The 19046-nt window shown below is 49.6% G+C and overlaps 2 protein-coding genes across 5 annotated transcripts; one reads left to right on the forward strand and one right to left on the reverse strand.

Moving 5' to 3' along the window:
* The first annotated feature begins 43 nt into the window (after window positions 1–43).
* PBK (PDZ binding kinase) lies at window positions 44–7728 on the forward strand. Of its 2 annotated transcripts, none has more exons than XM_015859706.3 (8): window positions 44–73; window positions 403–477; window positions 2068–2152; window positions 2729–2871; window positions 4215–4384; window positions 5046–5175; window positions 6634–6810; window positions 7203–7728. In XM_015859706.3, exons 2-8 carry the CDS (start codon window positions 426–428, stop codon window positions 7415–7417), a joined length of 972 nt encoding a protein of 323 aa, XP_015715192.2. In that variant the 5' UTR covers window positions 44–73; window positions 403–425; the 3' UTR covers window positions 7418–7728. The 2 variants fall into 2 exon arrangements, with proteins under 2 accessions (XP_015715192.2, XP_015715194.2); XM_015859708.3 differs by having other exon boundaries at window positions 424–477.
* A 334-nt stretch (window positions 7729–8062) lies between these two features.
* On the reverse strand, window positions 8063–19024 carry ESCO2 (establishment of sister chromatid cohesion N-acetyltransferase 2). Of its 3 annotated transcripts, none has more exons than XM_015859698.3 (11): window positions 18956–19024; window positions 18594–18652; window positions 15690–16620; window positions 14970–15057; window positions 14571–14628; window positions 12150–12270; window positions 11415–11546; window positions 10844–10933; window positions 10342–10485; window positions 9831–10012; window positions 8063–8787 (listed from the first exon to the last, which is right to left on the reverse strand). In XM_015859698.3, the coding sequence occupies exons 2-11, from the start codon at window positions 18638–18640 to the stop codon at window positions 8649–8651; spliced, it is 1932 nt and encodes a 643-aa protein (XP_015715184.2). In that variant the 5' UTR covers window positions 18641–18652; window positions 18956–19024; the 3' UTR covers window positions 8063–8648. The 3 variants fall into 3 exon arrangements, with proteins under 3 accessions (XP_015715184.2, XP_085400291.1, XP_085400292.1); XM_085544165.1 differs by having other exon boundaries at window positions 18594–18645; window positions 18953–19024; XM_085544166.1 differs by lacking the exons at window positions 18594–18652; window positions 18956–19024 and adding an exon at window positions 16787–16815.
* Between the last annotated feature and the right edge of the window lie 22 nt (window positions 19025–19046).

A 19046-nucleotide genomic window follows, 5' to 3' on the forward strand; every position in this document is an offset into this window, starting at 1 on the left:
CTGTAGCCGAGGCTTGAAAAGGGGCGGAGCTCCCGCGCGCGCCACATTCAAACGACGGCGGCGGAGTTGAGAGGTAGCGGGCGCTGCGCTGCGGCGGGTCCCATAGGCCTCACCTAGGCCTCGCCTAGGCCTCGCTTTGGCCTCGCTTTGGCCTCTTCCTTCTGCCCTATGGGTTCAACAGCGGCTGGGGCTTTGGGGGCTGGGGGAGGCCCTGGGGGCTGGGAGAGACCCTGGGTGAGGGTTGGGGTGGATTAATCTCGTTGTAGGGAGGGGGTGGATGGATGTCAGGCATTGAAGGCCCTTGAGGGATACGGATTGAGGCCTAAGGCCCGGCGCTGTGTGTGTGTGTGAAGGCCTCTCTTTGTGTTGGTTGTGTGATGCGATCTCTGCTTTCTGCTATAGTAATCAATGGTGTTTTATAAGCCATGGAAGCCAGCAAATCACAGTGCGGCCTGAAGGAGCAGAAGGAGAAAGCTGGTGAGTTGTGGAAGCAAAGAAACAGACACGTTGGTGTAGGTCTCTAGAGAGTGTAGAATGGTTATGGGTTGGAAGGGGACTTAAAGATCGTGTTTATAGCCCTATCTGCAGTAGGGGGGGGTGGAGCTACAACTTAACCTTCCCAGGATGGAGCATCCTCAGCCTCTCTGGGCAGCCTGTACCAGCATCTCATTGACCTCTGAGTGCTCCCTCAGCCTTCATGTCTTCATAGGGTTGATGTTTGTGACCTGTACAGGCTGGGGGGTGAGCTGCTGGAGAGGAGCTCTGCTGAGAGGGACCTGGGCGTCCTGGTGGACGACAGATTGACCATGAGCCAGCAGTGTGCTCTTGTAGCCAAGAAGGCCAATGGCATAATGGGGTGTATTAAAAAGAGCGTGTCCAGCAGGTCGAGGGAGGTGATCCTCCCCCTCTACTCTGCCCTGGTGAGGCCTCATCTGGAATATTGTGTCCAGTTCTGGGCTCCCCAGTACAAAAAAGACAGGGATCTCTTGGAAAGAGTCCAGCGGAGGGACACTAAGATGGTGAAGGGCCTGGAGCATCTCCCCTATGAGGAGAGACTTAGGGAACTGGGTCTGTTTAGCATTGAGAAAAGAAGGCTGAGAGGGGACTTGATCCAGGTTTATAAATACCTGAGGTGTGGGAGCCATAGTGGTGAGGCTGGTCTCTTTTCAGCAGTGCATGGGGACAGGACTAGGGGTAATGGGATGAAAGTACAGCATAGGAAGTTCCTTTTCACAGTGAGGGTGACGGAGCACTGGAACAGGCTGCACAGGGAGGTGGTGGATTCTCCTTCTCTGGAGATATTCAAGACCCGCCTGGACGCCTACCTGTGTGACATGGTGTAGGGAGCTGCTTTGGCAGGGGGGTTGGACTCGATGATCTCTGTAGGTCCCTTCCAACCCCTACAGTTCTGTGATTCTGTGACCCTCTTTTGGATTCCCGTATCTTTCCTGAGCTGGGTGCCCAGGCTTGGATGTGGTACTTCAGGTTGGGGCCTCATGAAGGCGGAGTAGGAAGGGATATAGTCCAGCACCAAAATGGGTTTCTATGCTTGACTTCAGGCCCTGAACTTCAGTGTCCAGTTCCATCAAGGTGGGTTAGTCCGGAGAATAAACAGGAATCAAAAAGCTGTGTCTTGTTGTGGATGCCCCACAAGGGCCCAAAGAGGAGCCCAAGGCCATGGATGGGGCTGTGGGCAGCAACCAACACAGAATCACAGAATGACCCAGGTTGGAGGGGACCTCAAGGATCATGTAGTTCCAACCCCCCTGCCTGGCAGGGCCACCAAACATACACCTTTACTAGATCAGGTTGCCCAGGGCCCCGTCCAACCTGGCCTTGAACACCTCCAAGGACGGGGCATCCACAACCTCCCTGGGCAGCCTGTTCCAGGGCCTAACCACTCTCCTAATGAAGAACTTCCCCCTAACATCCAACCTAAATCTTCCCTCTTTTAACTTCAAACCATTTCCCCATGTCCTGCTATTGTCAGCCCTATGGCACAGGTTGGGACTGGATGAGCTTTAAGGTCTTTTCTAACCTAAGCCATTCTGTTCTGCTCTAACACAGGGCCGGCTTCGATCACTATTCCTGCCTCCCCCTCCATGCAGAAGCTTGGATACGGCACTGGGGTGAATGTCTACTTGATGAAAAGGTATGTGAAAGAGGGACGTGGTGCTCAGAGTGGGCCTGGCATCTTCCTGCTCTATAATTCAGGGGCCAGGAAGCAATTGGGTTCTGTCATAAGAAAATATAGGCTGGAATGGGAAGAATTAAGGTAAAAATTCATTGTAAGAGTGATGTACGTGGGCAAAACGTTACTATGTGCTTCTTGTTTGTAGAGTCTGAGAGCAGTTTGGGTTGGAAGGGACCTTCAAGCCCACCCAGTCCCAACCCCTGCCATGGGGACACCTCCTTTTGGGGCTGCCCAGGGCCCACCCATGGCCTTGGGCACTGCAAGGGATGGGGCACCCATAGCTCTGGGCAGCAATACCAATGTCTCATTGCCTTCTGAGTACAGAATTCCCCCCTAAACCTTAAATCTCTGTTAGACTTTAAAGCTATTCCCCCTTGTCCTGTCACTACAGGCTGGGTTGGCAGGCTGTAGTTTATTTTAGTGTCCTTTTTCCCCCCCCTCCTTTTTTGGGTGCTCTTTGGAGTAGCTCCTTGGGCAGCATTCACTGTGCTGCTTATGGTTCTGATTGAAACAAATGGGTTTCCCCCCATACAGATCTCCCAGAGGTTTATCACGGTCCCCGTGGGCTGTGAAGAAAATTAACTCCAAATGCAGTAAGAATCAGCAAAACATCTATCAGACCAGACTGAACGAAGAAGCCAAGATCTTAAAAAGCCTCAAACATCCCAACATTGTGGGTAAGTTTCCAGCATGTCCTGTGTTGCTCCTACTGCAAATCAAGCTGTTGGGGCTGATGGATCAGAGGATCTCAGAATGGTTTGGGTTGAAAGAGACCTTTGAGACCCACCCAATGCCATGGGCTTGGTGCCCTCCACCAGATCAGGCTTCATTCAGCCTGGCCTTGGGATGGAGCACTGCAGCTTTGTCTGATGTACCTGATGGAGACTTGGGAGTGTCCCTGGGCATCAGTTTTGGAGCAGAAAATACCCTTTGATGTTCCTCTGGCTCTTGAGATCAATGTCAGCTGCTGGCATGGCTCTGCGTTACCCCACAGGAGCAGCACCTGTAGCAAAGCTTTGCTTACTGAAGTCTTATAACCTCAGGGAACAGAGAGGGCACAGTGTTAGAGGAGAGGACAGTGCTATGTGTGGAATTGGGCTCTGGGTTCCACCCTTATGACACACCTTTGTTCCAGGCTAGGGGTGACAATCGAGGCTCTGTCAAGTTCTTGGCTGTTAGGGGTAGGAATATTTTGAGAACCACTTTGGTCTGTTGTTTAATTTCTTCCCTTATCTCGTGTAACATCTCTGCTTGCAGTCGGGGACAGCAGCTTTGTTTAACTTCGCTTTTATTTGTGCTTGAAACCACCTCAGCGTGGCCACTTGAGTTACAGATGCCGTTAGCTACGAGGAATTTTGTTTGTACCACTTGAAATAACGTGCCATGATCCTGGCAGGAATTTAAAAGCAAAGGTATTCTTGACCTTTCACGTTGCAAACAGGGTGAGACTTCTGTACTGCTGCTCCAAACTAACACATCACTTGTTGTTGGGTGGGAGTGAGAAGTGGAAGAAGAAGGGTTTACACACCCATAGTTTTACCTTGTGAAGTAGTCCCTGTGAGAGGAGGGCTTGGCTTTCCCCAAACCTCCCCATGCCCCTTGTTTTGCTCTCTGACTCCTCATAGTCCAACTGCAGGTGGGTTTGCTGTGCTCCTCCCTCCCTGCTTTCAGTTCTTTATCTTGTGGGCATCAGGGTGAATCCCTTGCCCTGTCATGGGGTGCAAAGCTGAGCTGGGAATTAGAAGTCTGCAGGACCTTTCCTTCCCTCCATACATGAAATCTGAGGCTCCTGTCCCTACTTGAGGCCACAGAGCTCTCCATGGATGCTCCTGTGGCTTCGCCTCCAAGAAGCTGCCACACAAAGACGTGCTGTGAGGGTGTGAATTTCATCGAGTCACAGCATGGTTTGGGTTAGAAGGGCCCTTAGTGCCCACTCAGCCCCAAGCCCTACCATAGGGACACCTCCCATAGAGCCCAAATCCCTACCCAGCTCACTAACAAACACAGTCTCTTTTGGAAGGTTACCGTGCGTTCACCGAAGCCAATGATGGAAGCATGTGTCTCGCCATGGAGTTTGGAGGAGAAAAATCTCTCAATGATTTAATTGAAGAAAGAAATGCAGCTCGTTTGGGCCCTTTCCCTGCTGCCACTATATCCAAAGTTGCCTTGAGCATGGCAAGGGGGCTGAAGGTACGTTTAGCATTAACCACAGCTGTTCCACGTGGGGTTGTATCTACCAGAGCAATAAATGAATGCAATGTGCAAGGAGGCCAAGTGCCAGCAGATGGAGAGCAGATGCTGTAATGCTTCATATAAGGCATCAGAGCTTTTCTAACTAAGGATCGTACCTGCCCTTCACAAGCCCAGCAATTGATTTCCTTCTGTTATCCTCTATAGCAGCAGCCCTATATAACTGAGAACTGCAATGGAGCAGCAAGGTTGGATGATACCTGTAAGCTGCCAGGGCAGAATATAGTATTTTATGTCAGGCTGGACACAAGGAGCAAAGACTTGGGATTGCTTATTGATGAATTGTAGCATCCATCCCAGCTTTGCCCAACCTGGAATGCTTTGGGGAAGCCTATAAAGCAAGCAGAGGGTCTGGGTGGTCTCAGTGCAGCATTCTCCCCATAGGCAGGTTCTTTAAGGTTTAGTAGGCATGGTGGTGATGGGTTAATGTTTGGATTTAATGAGGTTGGGGAGGGTCTTTTCCAACCTTAATGGGTCTGTGATCCTGCAAGTGGGTATGGTAGTACTGGGTCAATGGTTGGATTTGATCTTTGATGTATTCTCTATCCTTAATGATTCTATGAATGTCTATAGGTGTTAACTGCATCACTTTTCTTCCTAGTACCTTCACAACGACAAGAAGCTGCTCCATGGAGATATCAAGTCTTCCAACGTTGTTGTTAAAGGCGACTTTGAAACCATCAAGATCTGTGATGTAGGAGTATCCCTGCCCCTAGATGAGAACTTGACAGGTAGGTTGGACTATGGGGAAGAGCACCTGGCAGCTGGGTGGCTGCCACAGCAGCAGCACCAATACAACCTTATGGGTCCTTGAGAGGGGTGCTGGGTGCCCTGTGTGGGAGTGAAGGAGCTCTCACAAGGCCCAGATTTCATCCTCCAAGCTTGATGTCTGCCCTGTACCCTTCCATGTTCACCCCATGGACAGCAGTGTTGTGTGTGGGATGCTGGATGAGGCCCTGCTGGACTCTGCTAAGGCAATGCTGTTGCCAGAGAATAAACTAAATGAATGTTTCTCGTAGGGCTGGAAGGAAGCACGAGCCAAACGCAAGCGTTATAAAGACTTCATGTAAACGAGAAGCAGATGTCTAATGGCGTCGCAGCTTGGCTGTGAACAGCAGGAATGTGTTTGGGTTAATTACAAGAACGCTTTTCTACGCTGCTTTACGCAGTGCTTGAGCCTTGTAACATATAAAGCTGCTCTATTACGTTTTTATTAGTAGCTGTTCCTTTTTATAAGGAGTGAGAGAGCTGGAGGCAGCGCCCCTGTGTAATCTTCCAGAGAGCAGCGTGGTTAAAGTATCGATTTCTGGGCTGATTTAACCATCCTCTTGTTCAGCCCTGATCTTGGCTTTGCCTCCTCCTGGTCTAGAGAAGACAGCATACACTGCCAGCAATAGGATGCTGGTCCTGATCCATGTGGCTGCCAGGGTTCAGCACGCATCAGGCTGTGAAGTGCTGAGGGATTTCAGCATTCCCTTGTGGTTACAGGCAGGGCTTGGAAGATGAGAACTGAAAAGAGAGGTTGTGGAGCAGCTGAGATTGCTGGCAGCACAGGAATTTGGTAGGGAAAGCTGAGGGAAGTGTGGCACTATCCTATTTGTAGTTAACAAATAGGCTTGACCGACGTCAATGGGGTGTGAGGGATCAAGTCAGAGCCAGCGCTTCCTTCTTCAGGTTGAAGTGAGCATTTCAGCTCTCCTGAGGCTACTTATGATCACCGAGGCATTAAATTGAACAAAGTGGTGGGAAAAGGATTGATGTTTGAGTAAACTAAACCCAATGGCGTGGCTGATGGAGCCTGGTGAGCTCCCAAGGGTTGCCTTTGTCCCCTGGATGAGGTCAGTGTGGCCAAAAGCGAAGGGGAGAGTTGACCTGGGAGTGCTGTCTCCTTGGCCTGCTCCTTCCCCAGGGGTGCCAGGCTGAGGAAGGGAAACAACCAGGTAGAAATGATGTAAAACCTCTTCCTTGCAGGGCTTTTTATGGCAGGGCTAAGCTGCAGAGCACAGCCATGACCCTCAGTGCTTCTCCCCTGTGTGCTATTACAAGCTCCTCCATGACATCCCCATGGGAGAGGTCTCTGCAGTCACTCTGCAGTGTCAGGTGCTGAGCAGAGCAAGCCATGGGTTACAGGCTGCTTTTAGCTGTGTCAATCCCAGCAGCAACCCCAAAACTGCATTGATTCCTTGCAGTGAGTGACCCTACAGTACACTACATCGGCACCGAGCCTTGGAAGCCCAAGGAAGCTCTGAGTGATGATGGTGTGATCACCGACAAGGCCGACATGTTCTCTTTTGGGCTGACTATCTGGGAAATGATGACCCTGTCTGTGCCTCACCTCAACCTGGATGGCAGCACTGATGATGAAGGTTTGTTTCTACATATCCCACAATGGTTGCATTTGAGGTAGCTGGAAAAGACAAAACTAGAGCACGTGGAGACTTGTTTTTCTTCTGACAAAGCAAAGGGTGAAGCAGTTGGAGTTGATTTGGGCACTTCTTGCTCCAGTGAGGTTAGTGCCCTTGTTCAGTTACATGAGTGTGGGAGGGCCAGATCTGAGATAGCAGCCCCAAAGCTAAATCCCATGTGGGTTAGGGCAGGAGAATCCTCACATTGCTGGTGTCAGAGCCCAGCCAGTCCCATAATCCAGCATCTTCTTTCCTAATCCCTATAGAAAGGGTAAGAGCTGGGCTCTGAGTTCTCAGCTTCATGCAGCTCACAGCATTACACCCTTCTTGATGTGTGCTTTTTTTTTGGCCAGATGAGTCTTTTGATGAGGATGACTTTGACGAAGAAGCTTATTATGCAGCTTTGGGAACCCGTCCAGCCCTGAACATGGATGAGCTGGACTCATCCTACCAGCAGGTGATCGAGCTCTTCTCTATCTGCACCAGTGAGGACCCAAAGAAACGTCCTTCAGCTGCTCATGTGGTGGCAGTCCTGGAAGCAAATCTGCCCCCAGAGCTCAAAGTCTGAACTCAAGAGTCAGGCTGCATCTGTAGTTTATATCCTTCTAGTTCATGAGACCCGCTCTGTGTACTTAAAAACGGAGCCTAAACATGTTCAGTGATGACCCATCTTAGCACTGGAGAGAGCAGGGATTGCTGGCTCTAAAGCAAATCCCCCCCCAGCCTGCACTTTAGTTTGCAATAAGCTAAATACTGTGCTGCACTCTATGTTCTTGCCCTGTTTGTTAGCAGTTTAAAAACCGTTTCTGTGCTTGTGTTGATTCAGCCGTCTTTCAGTTGGTGTTTTTATGACAGGTGTCAAATCTAATCCTTTCTTTACCTTGGTGTGGAAGTGATGCTCTTTCTTCATAGGCTGGGAGTTGAGGTGCTGTAGAGCTGAGGCCTTGGGGTGGTGATAGGCAGCACCCTCAGCTAATAGTAAGGCCATAAACAAGCTGCAGGCTCACATAAGGAGAAAGGTAAGGAAAAACACTGCATGTTTAGGATATACCTGCACTTAGCTGGAGGTGGCAGCTGTACCACAGCTGGTCCTGCTCCCATATGCAGCCATTGGCAGGCTGAAGCTACTGCTATTTCCTCCTCTGAACTGTCATTAGGAGAGCTTTGGAAATGTTTCCGTGCCCCTCTGTGCACAGAAATGAGTTCAAGCAGCACCATTTTGAACACTTTATTATTGAACAAGCAAATCACAGCAGCACAACACTGCAAAGGTTCCAGACCTCAGGCACTGGAGGCTGAGGGAAAATCCTGCCCCGTGTTCTTCTCATTGTAACACATCAGCACAAGTTTAGGGATGGATTCCCACCTCTGCCCCAGCCCTTTACATTCAGCAGCCAGTTCCAAGCAGCTTTCTTACAACAGTGCACATCAGGATGGTTTTCCATAGCAAGTGCATGGAGAACTCAAACACCCGAATACCAAGGGGGGGGGGAGGGAGAAACAATTAGCTTTATATTAATGAATTCAAACTCTTCAAGAAATTAAGTTATCTGTCATAAAACTTCAGATTTAGAAAGCAAACTATCTGCAATCCAAGCAAGCTTCCTTGCATTCACAGCATCCACCACCACCACCGTATAAAAGGTGATGCCTTCCCACAAAGAGCAGGAAGGAGCGAGTGCTCAGCAAGAAACCAGAGTTCACCAGACCCTTAAACATGAAAAGCGTTACTTGTAAAGCAACACAGTCATTGGAAGCGGATTGGAACTACTCACAACTCGTGGTTAATCCAAGTGCAGTCAGTTGCCATAAACAAAGTTGTAGACGAGGAAGGTGGGTGTTTGGCAGTACTCGGCTGCAAACTGTTTGCCATCCGGTGTGGGGTCAGAGAAGGCAATGTCCTCGGTGCTCAGGTAGCTGCCATACATGAATGTGCTCCTGGAATAGAATAGAGCTGTCAGAACCACACTGTGACCCATAGGAGCATCATCCCAGCCCCTCTCTGTAAGTAGCTGACGCTGAACCTAAAGGGGGTGTGAGAGCCTTGTTATGCAGCTCTGCTTTCAAACAGCAGAGGACGGTTCTGATGCCACTTCGAAGCACGGTTTAATTAGGAATCAGGAAGCAATTAAAGACTGGGAATAAGGAGAATATAATACTGAATACAGGTCACCATGGCTCAGGGCAACACCGCCCACAGAGGGAGTGGGAACTGATTGATTTTCATAATACTGAACTATAATGGAATAGCTTTATATATACATATAAATACAGGCAGATGTATGCATATACTTTCTGTGCACCTATATGTACTGTGAGTATATGTATATTAATGGCTGTGTATTACTATGAACAGACCGAGGGGATGCTTGGTTGGTTTATTTTCTTTTACTCCTCCTCCATGTTTTGCCTGAGCCAAACACATTTGAAAAGTTCACAATTTCCTGCTTGGAAAACACTTGGTAAGTTTGGGCCCCAACTTATCAAGTACAATAACATCAAAAATATTCTTTCCTAACAAGCAGAGTTTCCCTTGGAAATTCCAGTCCTTGGAGCTGTGTGTTCCAGTTATACTCAGCCATAACAGTTTGGCTAAGTTTGGCCATAGGGCTGACAAATAGCAGGACACGGGGAAATGGTTTTAAGTTAAAAGAGTTAAGTTAAAAGATTTAGGTTGGATGTTAGGGGGAAGTTCTTCACTAGGAGAGTGGTTAGGCCCTGGAACAGGCTGCCCAGGGAGGTTGTGGATGCCCCGTCCTTGGAGGTGTTCAAGACCAGGTTGGACGGGGCCCTGGGCAACCTGATCTAGTAAATGTGTATGTTTGGTGGCCCTGCCAGGCAGGGGGGTTGGAACTACATGATCCTTGAAGTCCCTTCCAACCCGGGTCATTCTGTGACTCTGTGACTAAGATACACACAACCACCCTTTGCTTCAATCCCTTCCTCCCTCTCCCAACTCCAACCCCGTTGTGGCTCCATACCTGACCACATCCACCAAGCGCCGTGCGATGCCCCTCCTGCGCGTGGGGCCGAACACCCAGATCCTGCTGACACCACACACTGCAGGCTCTGGTTCTGTGGAGCAGCGCCATGCTCGGTGCTGCTGCAGGGCATCCTGCCCAGGGCTCTGCATAGTGCTGGGCTCAGCCAGCACCCTGAAGGCCTGCAGAGACAAAGAGAAGCCATTGAGCTGTTCTCTTCAGGGACACAGAGCCACCGATACCAGCTTAACCTTCTACTGGCAGCCTGGTCTGGTGGTTGGCAACCCTGCAAACAGGAGGGGGTTGAAACTGGATGATCATTGTGGTCCTTTTCAACCCAGGCCATTCTTAACACCAGCCATGCAAACCCTACTCCTGTTAGCAACGTTACAAGCTGATACAAGCACGAGCTTTCCTCCTTCCCCATCCTGCCAGAGGTTAAGATTTCCAAAACACAAAGAGTCCCAGCTACCAGCCTGTAGTTCCTTCTCCTCACACAATTAACACACACCTGTTTGATTGATTCAGCCACCAGACACCCAACAATCATCTTCTCGTTGGACACAAACAAGTAGGTTTTAGTTTTGGCTGGGCAACTCAAGGCAACTTGCTTGAAGCCCAGTTCATTATCTACGATCTCTCGCACGTCTTCTGCCTGAAACATAATGAGGGATGCATTAGGTACCAGCATTCTTCAGCTCAGCAGGACAAAAGGAGGCTGTGGATGCCCCATCCCTGCAGGCATTCAAGGCCAGGCTGGATGTGGCTCTGGGCAGCCTGGGCTGCTGGTTGGTGACCCTGCACATGACAGAGGGTTGGAACCAGATGGTCATTGTGGCCCTTTTCAATCCAGGCCATTCTGTGATTCCATAACCCTGCTCTGCTCTCCTGTAGGCCTTCTGCATTCCAAGCAATGTATGACTGTGTGAACCGAAGCATTCAGGGATCCGAGCCATGAAAAAAAAAAACAACCTCATCTACAACACAAACCCCCAAAATAAACAAACATGTACCTTCTTGACTGCATATTTTGGGTCATCTGGAAGAATCAATACGATTTTCCCATCCCAGAACTCTGCCACAACCCGTTCTTTCTTCCAACACTGCCACAGAGAGGGAGGGGGGGAAAAAAAAAACAAGTCAGTGGTTTAGCAAGAGAGGAAGTGATTCAGTGAAGATTCTGGCAGATGAAGCTGTAATTTGAACCACCTCAGCTTTCAGGAATAAAGTCAAATCACATTCATCAAACTGATGAACACAGTTGCTGGCACTGCACGCTACTTAAACTTTAACCTCCCATCTGGCTGACAAAACATTTGCCTGCAGCTGTCTCAACTTAATACCTGGATGATATGTGCTGTTTCCTCTTTACTCAGAGGGCAGTGAGGCCCAGCTGCTCAAAGAGCCGTGGGTGCCCCATCCTTGGTGACACACAAGGCCATGGGTGGGCTCTGAGCAGCCTGGATTGGTGGGAGAGTAACCAGCTCACAACAGGGTTTGGAACTAAATGATCTTTAAGCTCCCTTCCAAAACTCTGGGATTCTCCTGTGTCCTTCAGAGATGTGAATGCAGCCGTGGCCTTACCACGTATCTGAGGCACTCGAGGAATCTCTCGTGGTATTGGATGTGCTGGGCTTCGTCCTCAGGGCTGGCAGCTGTGTATATCATGCCACATGATTTGCAGGCGACGGTACCAAAATGCTTCTGTCCAGCATCCTAGTGAGAAGCAGAGCTGGTTAAGCATGAATGACACGTGCTCAGAAGGTCAAGACCACATTTAGTTGAAAGGAACGAGGTTAGGAATTGGTTATAGCGACAATGGTGACATGAAATGAAGGCCCATTTGTTTAGAGCTTCTATTTCCCTGTGCAGGCTGCTTGCCCTTCCCTGTATCTCAGTGTGGGCATCTCCTTGTCCCTCAGCACCTGCTGTCCACCCCCTCTCCATCACGGTCCCATACACTGGCTGGGCTGGAGCTCGTGGCCCACAAACCACATTCAGGACAATGAGTGCAGTGGAAATGCTGCAGCTGTCCTCACAGTGCTGCTCTCATCTGGGTTTCTCTCTTCCATGCAGCCACCCAGCACTCAGATCAGTGCTCCACCCCACACAGCAGCAGCAGCAGGAAGGCAGATGTACTTCACAGTGCTGGGTTATACATTTCCATGCTGCCTTGGCTGCTATTTGCTGTTATAGCAGACACAGTGTGGTTTGTTTGAGGTTTACACGTAAGGAAATCTGCTTATTGCTTAACCTCAAGACACGTCTTATATCCTTGTCACTGTGTCACGAGCCACCCCACGGACCCAGCATCCTTACAATGATCATCTGATCGCTGGATTGCTTGCACAGCTCTCTTGCTTTCTTGCTTTTCTGCACACCGTGAGGCAATTTTGCAGGCGGACTGGATCCAAAGGGAGAACTCAGTTCATCCAACGCCCTAAAAATCATTACAGAAAGATGTCAGCTGGTCATTCACACATCAGACAGCCAGGGCAGGGTTGGGACTTTTATAACAGAACACCCCAAAACTGAGATACAGTTGTTGACAACTATGATGACAGCTGCTGTTTGGAGAGTGAGGAGGGCTCAAGGCAAAACAGGAGCTGCACAGCTATCAAGCTCATGATTAAGCAGCCCCTTATCATCCTACCTCCAGCATACTGGGACACTGCCATTAGCTGGAACTCAGCAGTCTCTTGAACAGCCAAAGGGATACAACAGAGGAGATAAGGCCAGATCTATGAAGCACAGGGACTGGAGGTGAAGAAATATATACCCAAGTCCAGCGCTCCAGCCTCAAACCATGGCTTACTTGGAGCTAGGCAGTCCCACACAGGCTGGAAACCTCACCCCCAAGTCTGGGATCCAAAGGAACAAAACCTCCCCCTAAAGAGTCTCTTTGATATACTCCTATTAAATTTAATACATAAACTTATGGCTGTAATCATGCTTTCAAAAACATGCATGAAGAAAAGCCCTCCTTATTATAGATGTGAAAGAAGAGTTCATCACCAACTGTACCTGGGGCAAAGCACACCAAAGCCACAGTCTTTGGATGGTGAACTCAGCACTCTAGTAGCAGAACAAGGCATGGAAAGCCTCTGTGTGCTCAATCACAGATAGGACTAGGAAACTCCATGCCAAAGATGTGAGCGGAGAGCACAAGGCTGATGTATGGAGCTTGGTGGGTTTATAACATACCCAGCAGAGCTCAGGGAGATGAGCAGGAGGGATGCAGCCCTGAATGCCTGTGATTTTAAATGCAGCTGGCAGAGGGAACTCATGTCTCAGTGCACAACTGGGTGAGCCCTGGTGTGAGGGCTCAGTGTGTGCAGCTCAGGACAGCTGACCCAAGCTTGATTTGGGCACAAAGCAAGGACAAAGGGTTCTATTGTGCCATCTCAGCAGGAGTGGCATCATCATCTGAGATTACCTTACACAGCTTCAAATATTCCTGTGCTGTGAGGAAAGCTGACTATGAATCACACACAGCATCAGCAACGCTTCCCTCTCAAGGAGAAAGATTATCTCTAGTTACCGATGGGTTTCGATCTAGATGGAGAAGCTTTAGCTGAGACCCACTGCACCCTGTTATTAACTGCACAGTTTTCCTTCAGACTTCCATAGCGTGGCATTTCTTAAGCAATCTCGGAGTGGGAAACTCTTAGTGTCGTGCAATGAACCTTAACGTGGAACTGAGAGATACACCAAACTATTTTATAGATTTGGGTACTAAGGAGAATTTCCAAAGCAAAAACTTCACATAGGAAAAGCTTGTGTACATCAGCTCCCCCAAGAGACAACGGCAGATCCAAAGCTGATGAGCAGTTAATCGCAAACACCAGGCTTTGCACATATTCCAGGGTTCCACTTGCACCACGGAAGGTATTTGAAAAGCCACATGAGGAAGGAAAGCAAATATTGCAATCAGATCTTGCTTTCAACACTCTACTGTGGCGAAGAACTACCGTAGCTCGACAAGTTGTGGAAGGTTTGTTTTGGCTCCATCTAAAATGATTTCGAGTGTTGGGGGTTGCGTGCGTGTTAATGGCCACAATAAACTAAGCTTAGAATGTTTTGATCGTTAACAAAATATATCAAGGAGCTGAGTCAGTGTGCAAGGGGGAACAGCAGCTTTTCTCTCTAAAAGACCCATTCAGGTGGGAAAGGAAGAGGAGAGGAGAGGAGAGGAGAGGAGAGGAGAGGAGAGGAGAGGAGAGGAGAGGAGAGGAGAGGAGAGGAGAGGAGAGGAGAGGAGAGGAGAGGAGAGGAGAGGAGAGGAGAGGAGAGGAGAGGAGAGGAGAGGAGAGGAGAGGAGAGGAGAGGAGAGGAGAGGAGAGGAGAGGAGAGGAGAGGAGAGGAGAGGAGAGGAGAGGAGAGGAGAGGAGAGGAGAGGAGAGGAGAGGAGAGGAGAGGAGAGGAGAGGAGAGGAGAGGAGAGGAGAGGAGAGGAGAGGAGAGGAGAGGAGAGGAGAGGAGAGGAGAGGAGAGGAGAGGAGAGGAAGAGAAGCAGACGCAGGGCAGAAGTTTGAGTGCTGCTCCATGGGAGCTTATCAACCACAAGCACCTGAGTGAAGCAGCTAATAGGTTCACCTCTGAAGCAGATGCTTCCCTGAGCCAACAAGCATTATCGCACTGCACCAAGACAGAAGGTTGGACTTTTAGAATGATTACGTGCATATTTCAACAATTATTCCATCAATACAACACTTCTGATAGACAGCAAAGATGAACATACCTCTTCTTGCTGGTAGGGGGCCCACTGAATATGGGGTAGACAAGTGCATTCGAAGATGCTGGAAAAGATAAGTGATATTATAGTGGCTCAGAGCAATATTTAGTCACAGAACACGTTGATACATGGAAACAGAAGAAGTTGGAAGCTCAGTTAAATCACATCCAATGACTATTGGCAGTAATTCGCTGGCAAAAGAAGCCAGAGGGGAGATTCCTAGGTCACCATCAGGCATAAACTTCATGCATATAACCTTGTGGATATTTAGCTAGCAGACAGGAACATGTAAGAGACTGGAGTTACCCCATCTCCTTCAAACCAGAAGCATCTCCCAAAAGCATTTCCCATGTACTGTGCACACCAGCTGCACGAGAAGACTAAGATACATAGAATTCAGCTCACCCTTCTTACTGCCTTTGCTTGGAGATTGGCTGGAAGGAATGCAATCGTCTGACTCGCAGGTTGTGGAAGGACTAATCCCACCATCATCCTGTAAATTAAGACAGTCTTTTAGGGTAAATACTCCCCAGCTCTCAGATAGCAGTTATAGAACCACACACAGTTCAGGCTCCCTTACCTTTCCCCACCTAACACTTATGTAGGTCTTGGTCAGCATCACACACACACAGAAATAACAAGGGGGGATGGTTCTAAACAGAGACAGGGGAAATTTAGGTTGGATCTAAGGAGGAAGTTTTTCACCCAGAGGTGGTGACGCACTGGAGCAGGTTGCCCAAGGAGGCTGTGGATGCCCCATCCCTGCAGGCATTCAAGGCCAGGCTGGATGTGGCTCTGGGCAGCCTGGGCTGCTGGTTGGTGACCCTGCACATAGCAGGGGGTTGGAACTGGATGGTCATTGTGGTCCTTTTCAACCCAAGCTACTCTATGATGATAACACAGCTTTCTTCTCAGCCATCCTATTCAGGGCATTTCACTGCAGCACACAGGGATGAAAACAAACTGGGATTTTACCACTGTTTTGTGCCTTCCTAACACACCAGTAAAATAAAAGCAAAATCTAATTAAACACCTGGGCTGAATAATTAGAGCATACGTGAGACCCAGCAAACTCAGTGCATGTCACCTGAACACGAGACAGGCCCCGCTGACACCTCTACTCACCGTGCTCCCTGCATGGCTGCACTCTGCAGCCTCAGAAGGCTGAGAGGCAACATCAGGGCTGCCTGCACTTTGCTGCTGAGACGTCTTCCCTTCATGTGCAGTATTCCTCTCTTGATTTACACAGCTCTGGAAGCTCTCTCTGTTGTTGTTTTCTCTCTTCTGAGGCACATTAGTACTTCTCATTGCACCACCTGCATCGAGGCTTTTGTTGGCATCAGCTGAACGAGAGCTAGGGGGACTCTGGACAGGCTTGAGGTCTAAGGGTTGTTTCTTGTGTGACTTCTTGCTGGCAGAAAAGAAGGCTGCTCCCAACTGAAGCCTCAGAGCCGGCTTCACTGTCATGCTGAGGACTCTGAAGGGTGAATCCATTTTCTTCTTAATTAAACAAGGAGTATTCTCTTTCCCCACGCTTGGTTTTTTAGGGGGTACGTCTGCTTTTACCTTCTTAAGGGGTTTGGGGGCAGTTTTGCTGTGCTTGGAATTGGCCACAGGCTTGGCTGGCTTCGAACTTGTGCTCCTGCTGACATTCACATTAACCTTCTCAGTCCTGCTGGCAGCCAAGGGACTCTTACAACTGCTTATCTCCCCAGAAGCTCCGTTCTCACTCAGCTGTTTCCTCTCTATAATACTAAGGTATCGCTTCTCCTTGCTATAAAAGGACAGCACAGGCACGGTGGGCTGGTACGAAGCAGCCGGCTTAGGGGATAACTGGGGGGATAACTCCCTGCTTGCAGCAGTGGGGATGCTGGCAGCCTGCAACGGGGACACATCCAACCTCCTCACTGGTGCTGGCTTCACAGAGACAGCTCCACTTTCCTCATCGCTGGAGCCAGGTGACCATTTGATCTCAGAAGAGAACCAGCGAATTCTTGATTTCTTGAGGCTTTCGGCAAAACCCAGCTCCCTTCTCTTCACAGGAGTCTCAAAAGCCCTATGAAAACAACAAGGCAAAATGTCACATATACTAATGACAGCTTGGCAGTTATGCTTAAGTAATGCTCCAGGTCCAGCCAGCCCAGCTGCCTACACCAGCATATACCCTTTAACAAACACAGACTCAAGGCTGCCTTGCTGTTTTCCAACAGCAAACCAATTACCCTTGTTAGAGCACACATCGACAGCCACTTTCCTTTCTGCTTTCAGTGGGGGGGATGCAAAAATCCCACAGTGTTTCAAACCAGATTCCAAAAGTCACACGCTGAACTCACAATGTATTTCAGAGCCTGTCAGCATTGCACTAAGGGCCTAAAGGGGATTCACTTACACAAAGACCACATTCAGCAGTAACATATTTGCTTGCTGTAAATATTTACCGAGGGAAAAACCTCACTATCTCAGGAATTTGTCTGTCCAGTTCAGAAGTAAAACTTCACCCTTGGTCTCTCCCCTCCCCTGATATATTTTTTGCGGGTGAAAGATAAAAGGAGCATGAGAAAAACCTCTTGCTGTGACAAAGTTACAAAGGGAAAGGAACAGCCTGTTCTCACTCCAACAGCTCCATGTCTCTCCTCTACTGATGACTCCACATCTGGATGCAGCACTCCAGGTGAGGCCTCATAGTGCAGAGCAGAGGGGCAGGATCCTCTCTCTGACCCTGCTGGCCACGTCCAGCTGCCATCAGCACAGAATCACAGAATGACCCGGGTTGGAACGGACCTCAAGGATCATGTAGTTCCAACCCCCCTGCCTGGCAGGGCCACCAAACATACACATTTACTAGATCAGGTTGCCCATGGCCCCGTCCAACCTGGTCTTGAACACCTCCAAGGACGGGGCATCCACAACCTCCCTGGGCAGCCTGTTCCAGGGCCTAACCACTCTCCTAGTGAAGAACTTCCCCCTAACATCCAACCTAAATCCACCTGTACCTTCATGTCTTTCTCATCTGAAGACAAAGAACTCAATGGGAGCAGTCCTGAAGAGAAGGACTTGGTGGCCCTGATGTGCTCCTGCAGCCTGGAAGGCCTGAAATGCATCAACAGAGTGGTGCCAGCAGGGGCAGGGAGGTGACTGTCCCACTCTATTCTGCCCTTGTGGGGTCCCAGATGGAACCGTGCCCAGGCCTGAACTATAAGGATGCAGAACCAGAGGTGGGCTATGAAGATGTTCAAAGGGATGGAGAGCCTCTCCTATAAAGGCAAGTTGATGGAGTTGGGCTTGTTCAGCTCGGACAAGAGAAGACACTGGGGAGACCTCACTGAGACCTCCTAGTAGCTGAGTGGAGCTCACAGAATCACAGAATTGTAGGGGTTGGAAGGGACCTACAGAGATCATCGAGTCCAACCCCCCTGCCAAAGCAGCTCCCTACACCATGTCTCACAGGTCGGCGTCCAGGAGGGTCTTGAATATCTCCAGAGAAGGAGACTCCACCACCTCCCTGTGCAGCCTGTTCCAGTGCTCTGTCACCCTCACAGTGCTCACGTCACCCTCACCGGACCTGTTCTTTCACCTCACCACTATGGCTCCCACACCTCAGGTATTTATAAACCTGGATCGAGTCCCCTCTCAGCCTTCTTTTCTCAAGGCTCAACAGACCCAGTTCCCTAAGTCTCTCCTCACAGGGGAGATGCTCCAGGCCCTTCACCATCTTAGTGGCCCTCCTCTTAGTAGCTCACAAGCAGAAGGCAGTCTGATGTTATGCAGAGCAATAGGACAAAGGGGAACGAGCTTAAACCAATTCAGATTAAAGAGGTAATTCTTTATTCAGATGGAGGTCAGGCCTTGGCATTGCTACCCAGGGCTGTGGGTACCCCATCTTTGGAGCTGCCCAATGCCATAGATGGGGGGGGGGGGGGGGGGCACCCAACCTATGGCAGCAGGGGTTTATAAGATCCCTTCCAACCCAACCAAGCTGTGATCCTATAGACACCATAAAGAAGGAAGATTTATAAGCAATTCACATACGTCTCAGCGGGGCTCTGGCTCCTCTTCTGTGAGCTCACAGCAGCCATGTCAGTCAGCACCTGCAGGAAGGCATTTAGAGTCGGGTGAAACCCATTGTAATTAAAAGCTTTCGGTTAACGAAGGAAGAGAAGCTGAGGGTGGAATTAACGACCAATGGAAGCGGTTTGAAGCCAGGGTATAGGCCGCAATGTCTTAATTGAGCATAAACAAACGACACAGAGGAAATTTCTGCTTCTTGCCTGCCATACCCAAAGGGGGGGCGATAAGAAATAAGGGGAGAAGCCCCCAGGTCCTATTAGGAAGGTTCCAGACCCCCATAGACCCCACAGACCCCGCACCCCCCCTACCTCACTCCCCCTCACCTCAGCGCCGCCTCAGTCACCGCCACCAACGCTCCCGCGCCTTCCAACCCGCGCGCATTCAACCGCCACACAGCCCAGCTGCTTCTCATTG

This window comes from Coturnix japonica, chromosome 3, assembly GCF_054131305.1.
Source record: "Coturnix japonica strain WE chromosome 3, WE-NBRP24, whole genome shotgun sequence".
Lineage (NCBI taxonomy): Eukaryota > Metazoa > Chordata > Aves > Galliformes > Phasianidae > Coturnix > Coturnix japonica.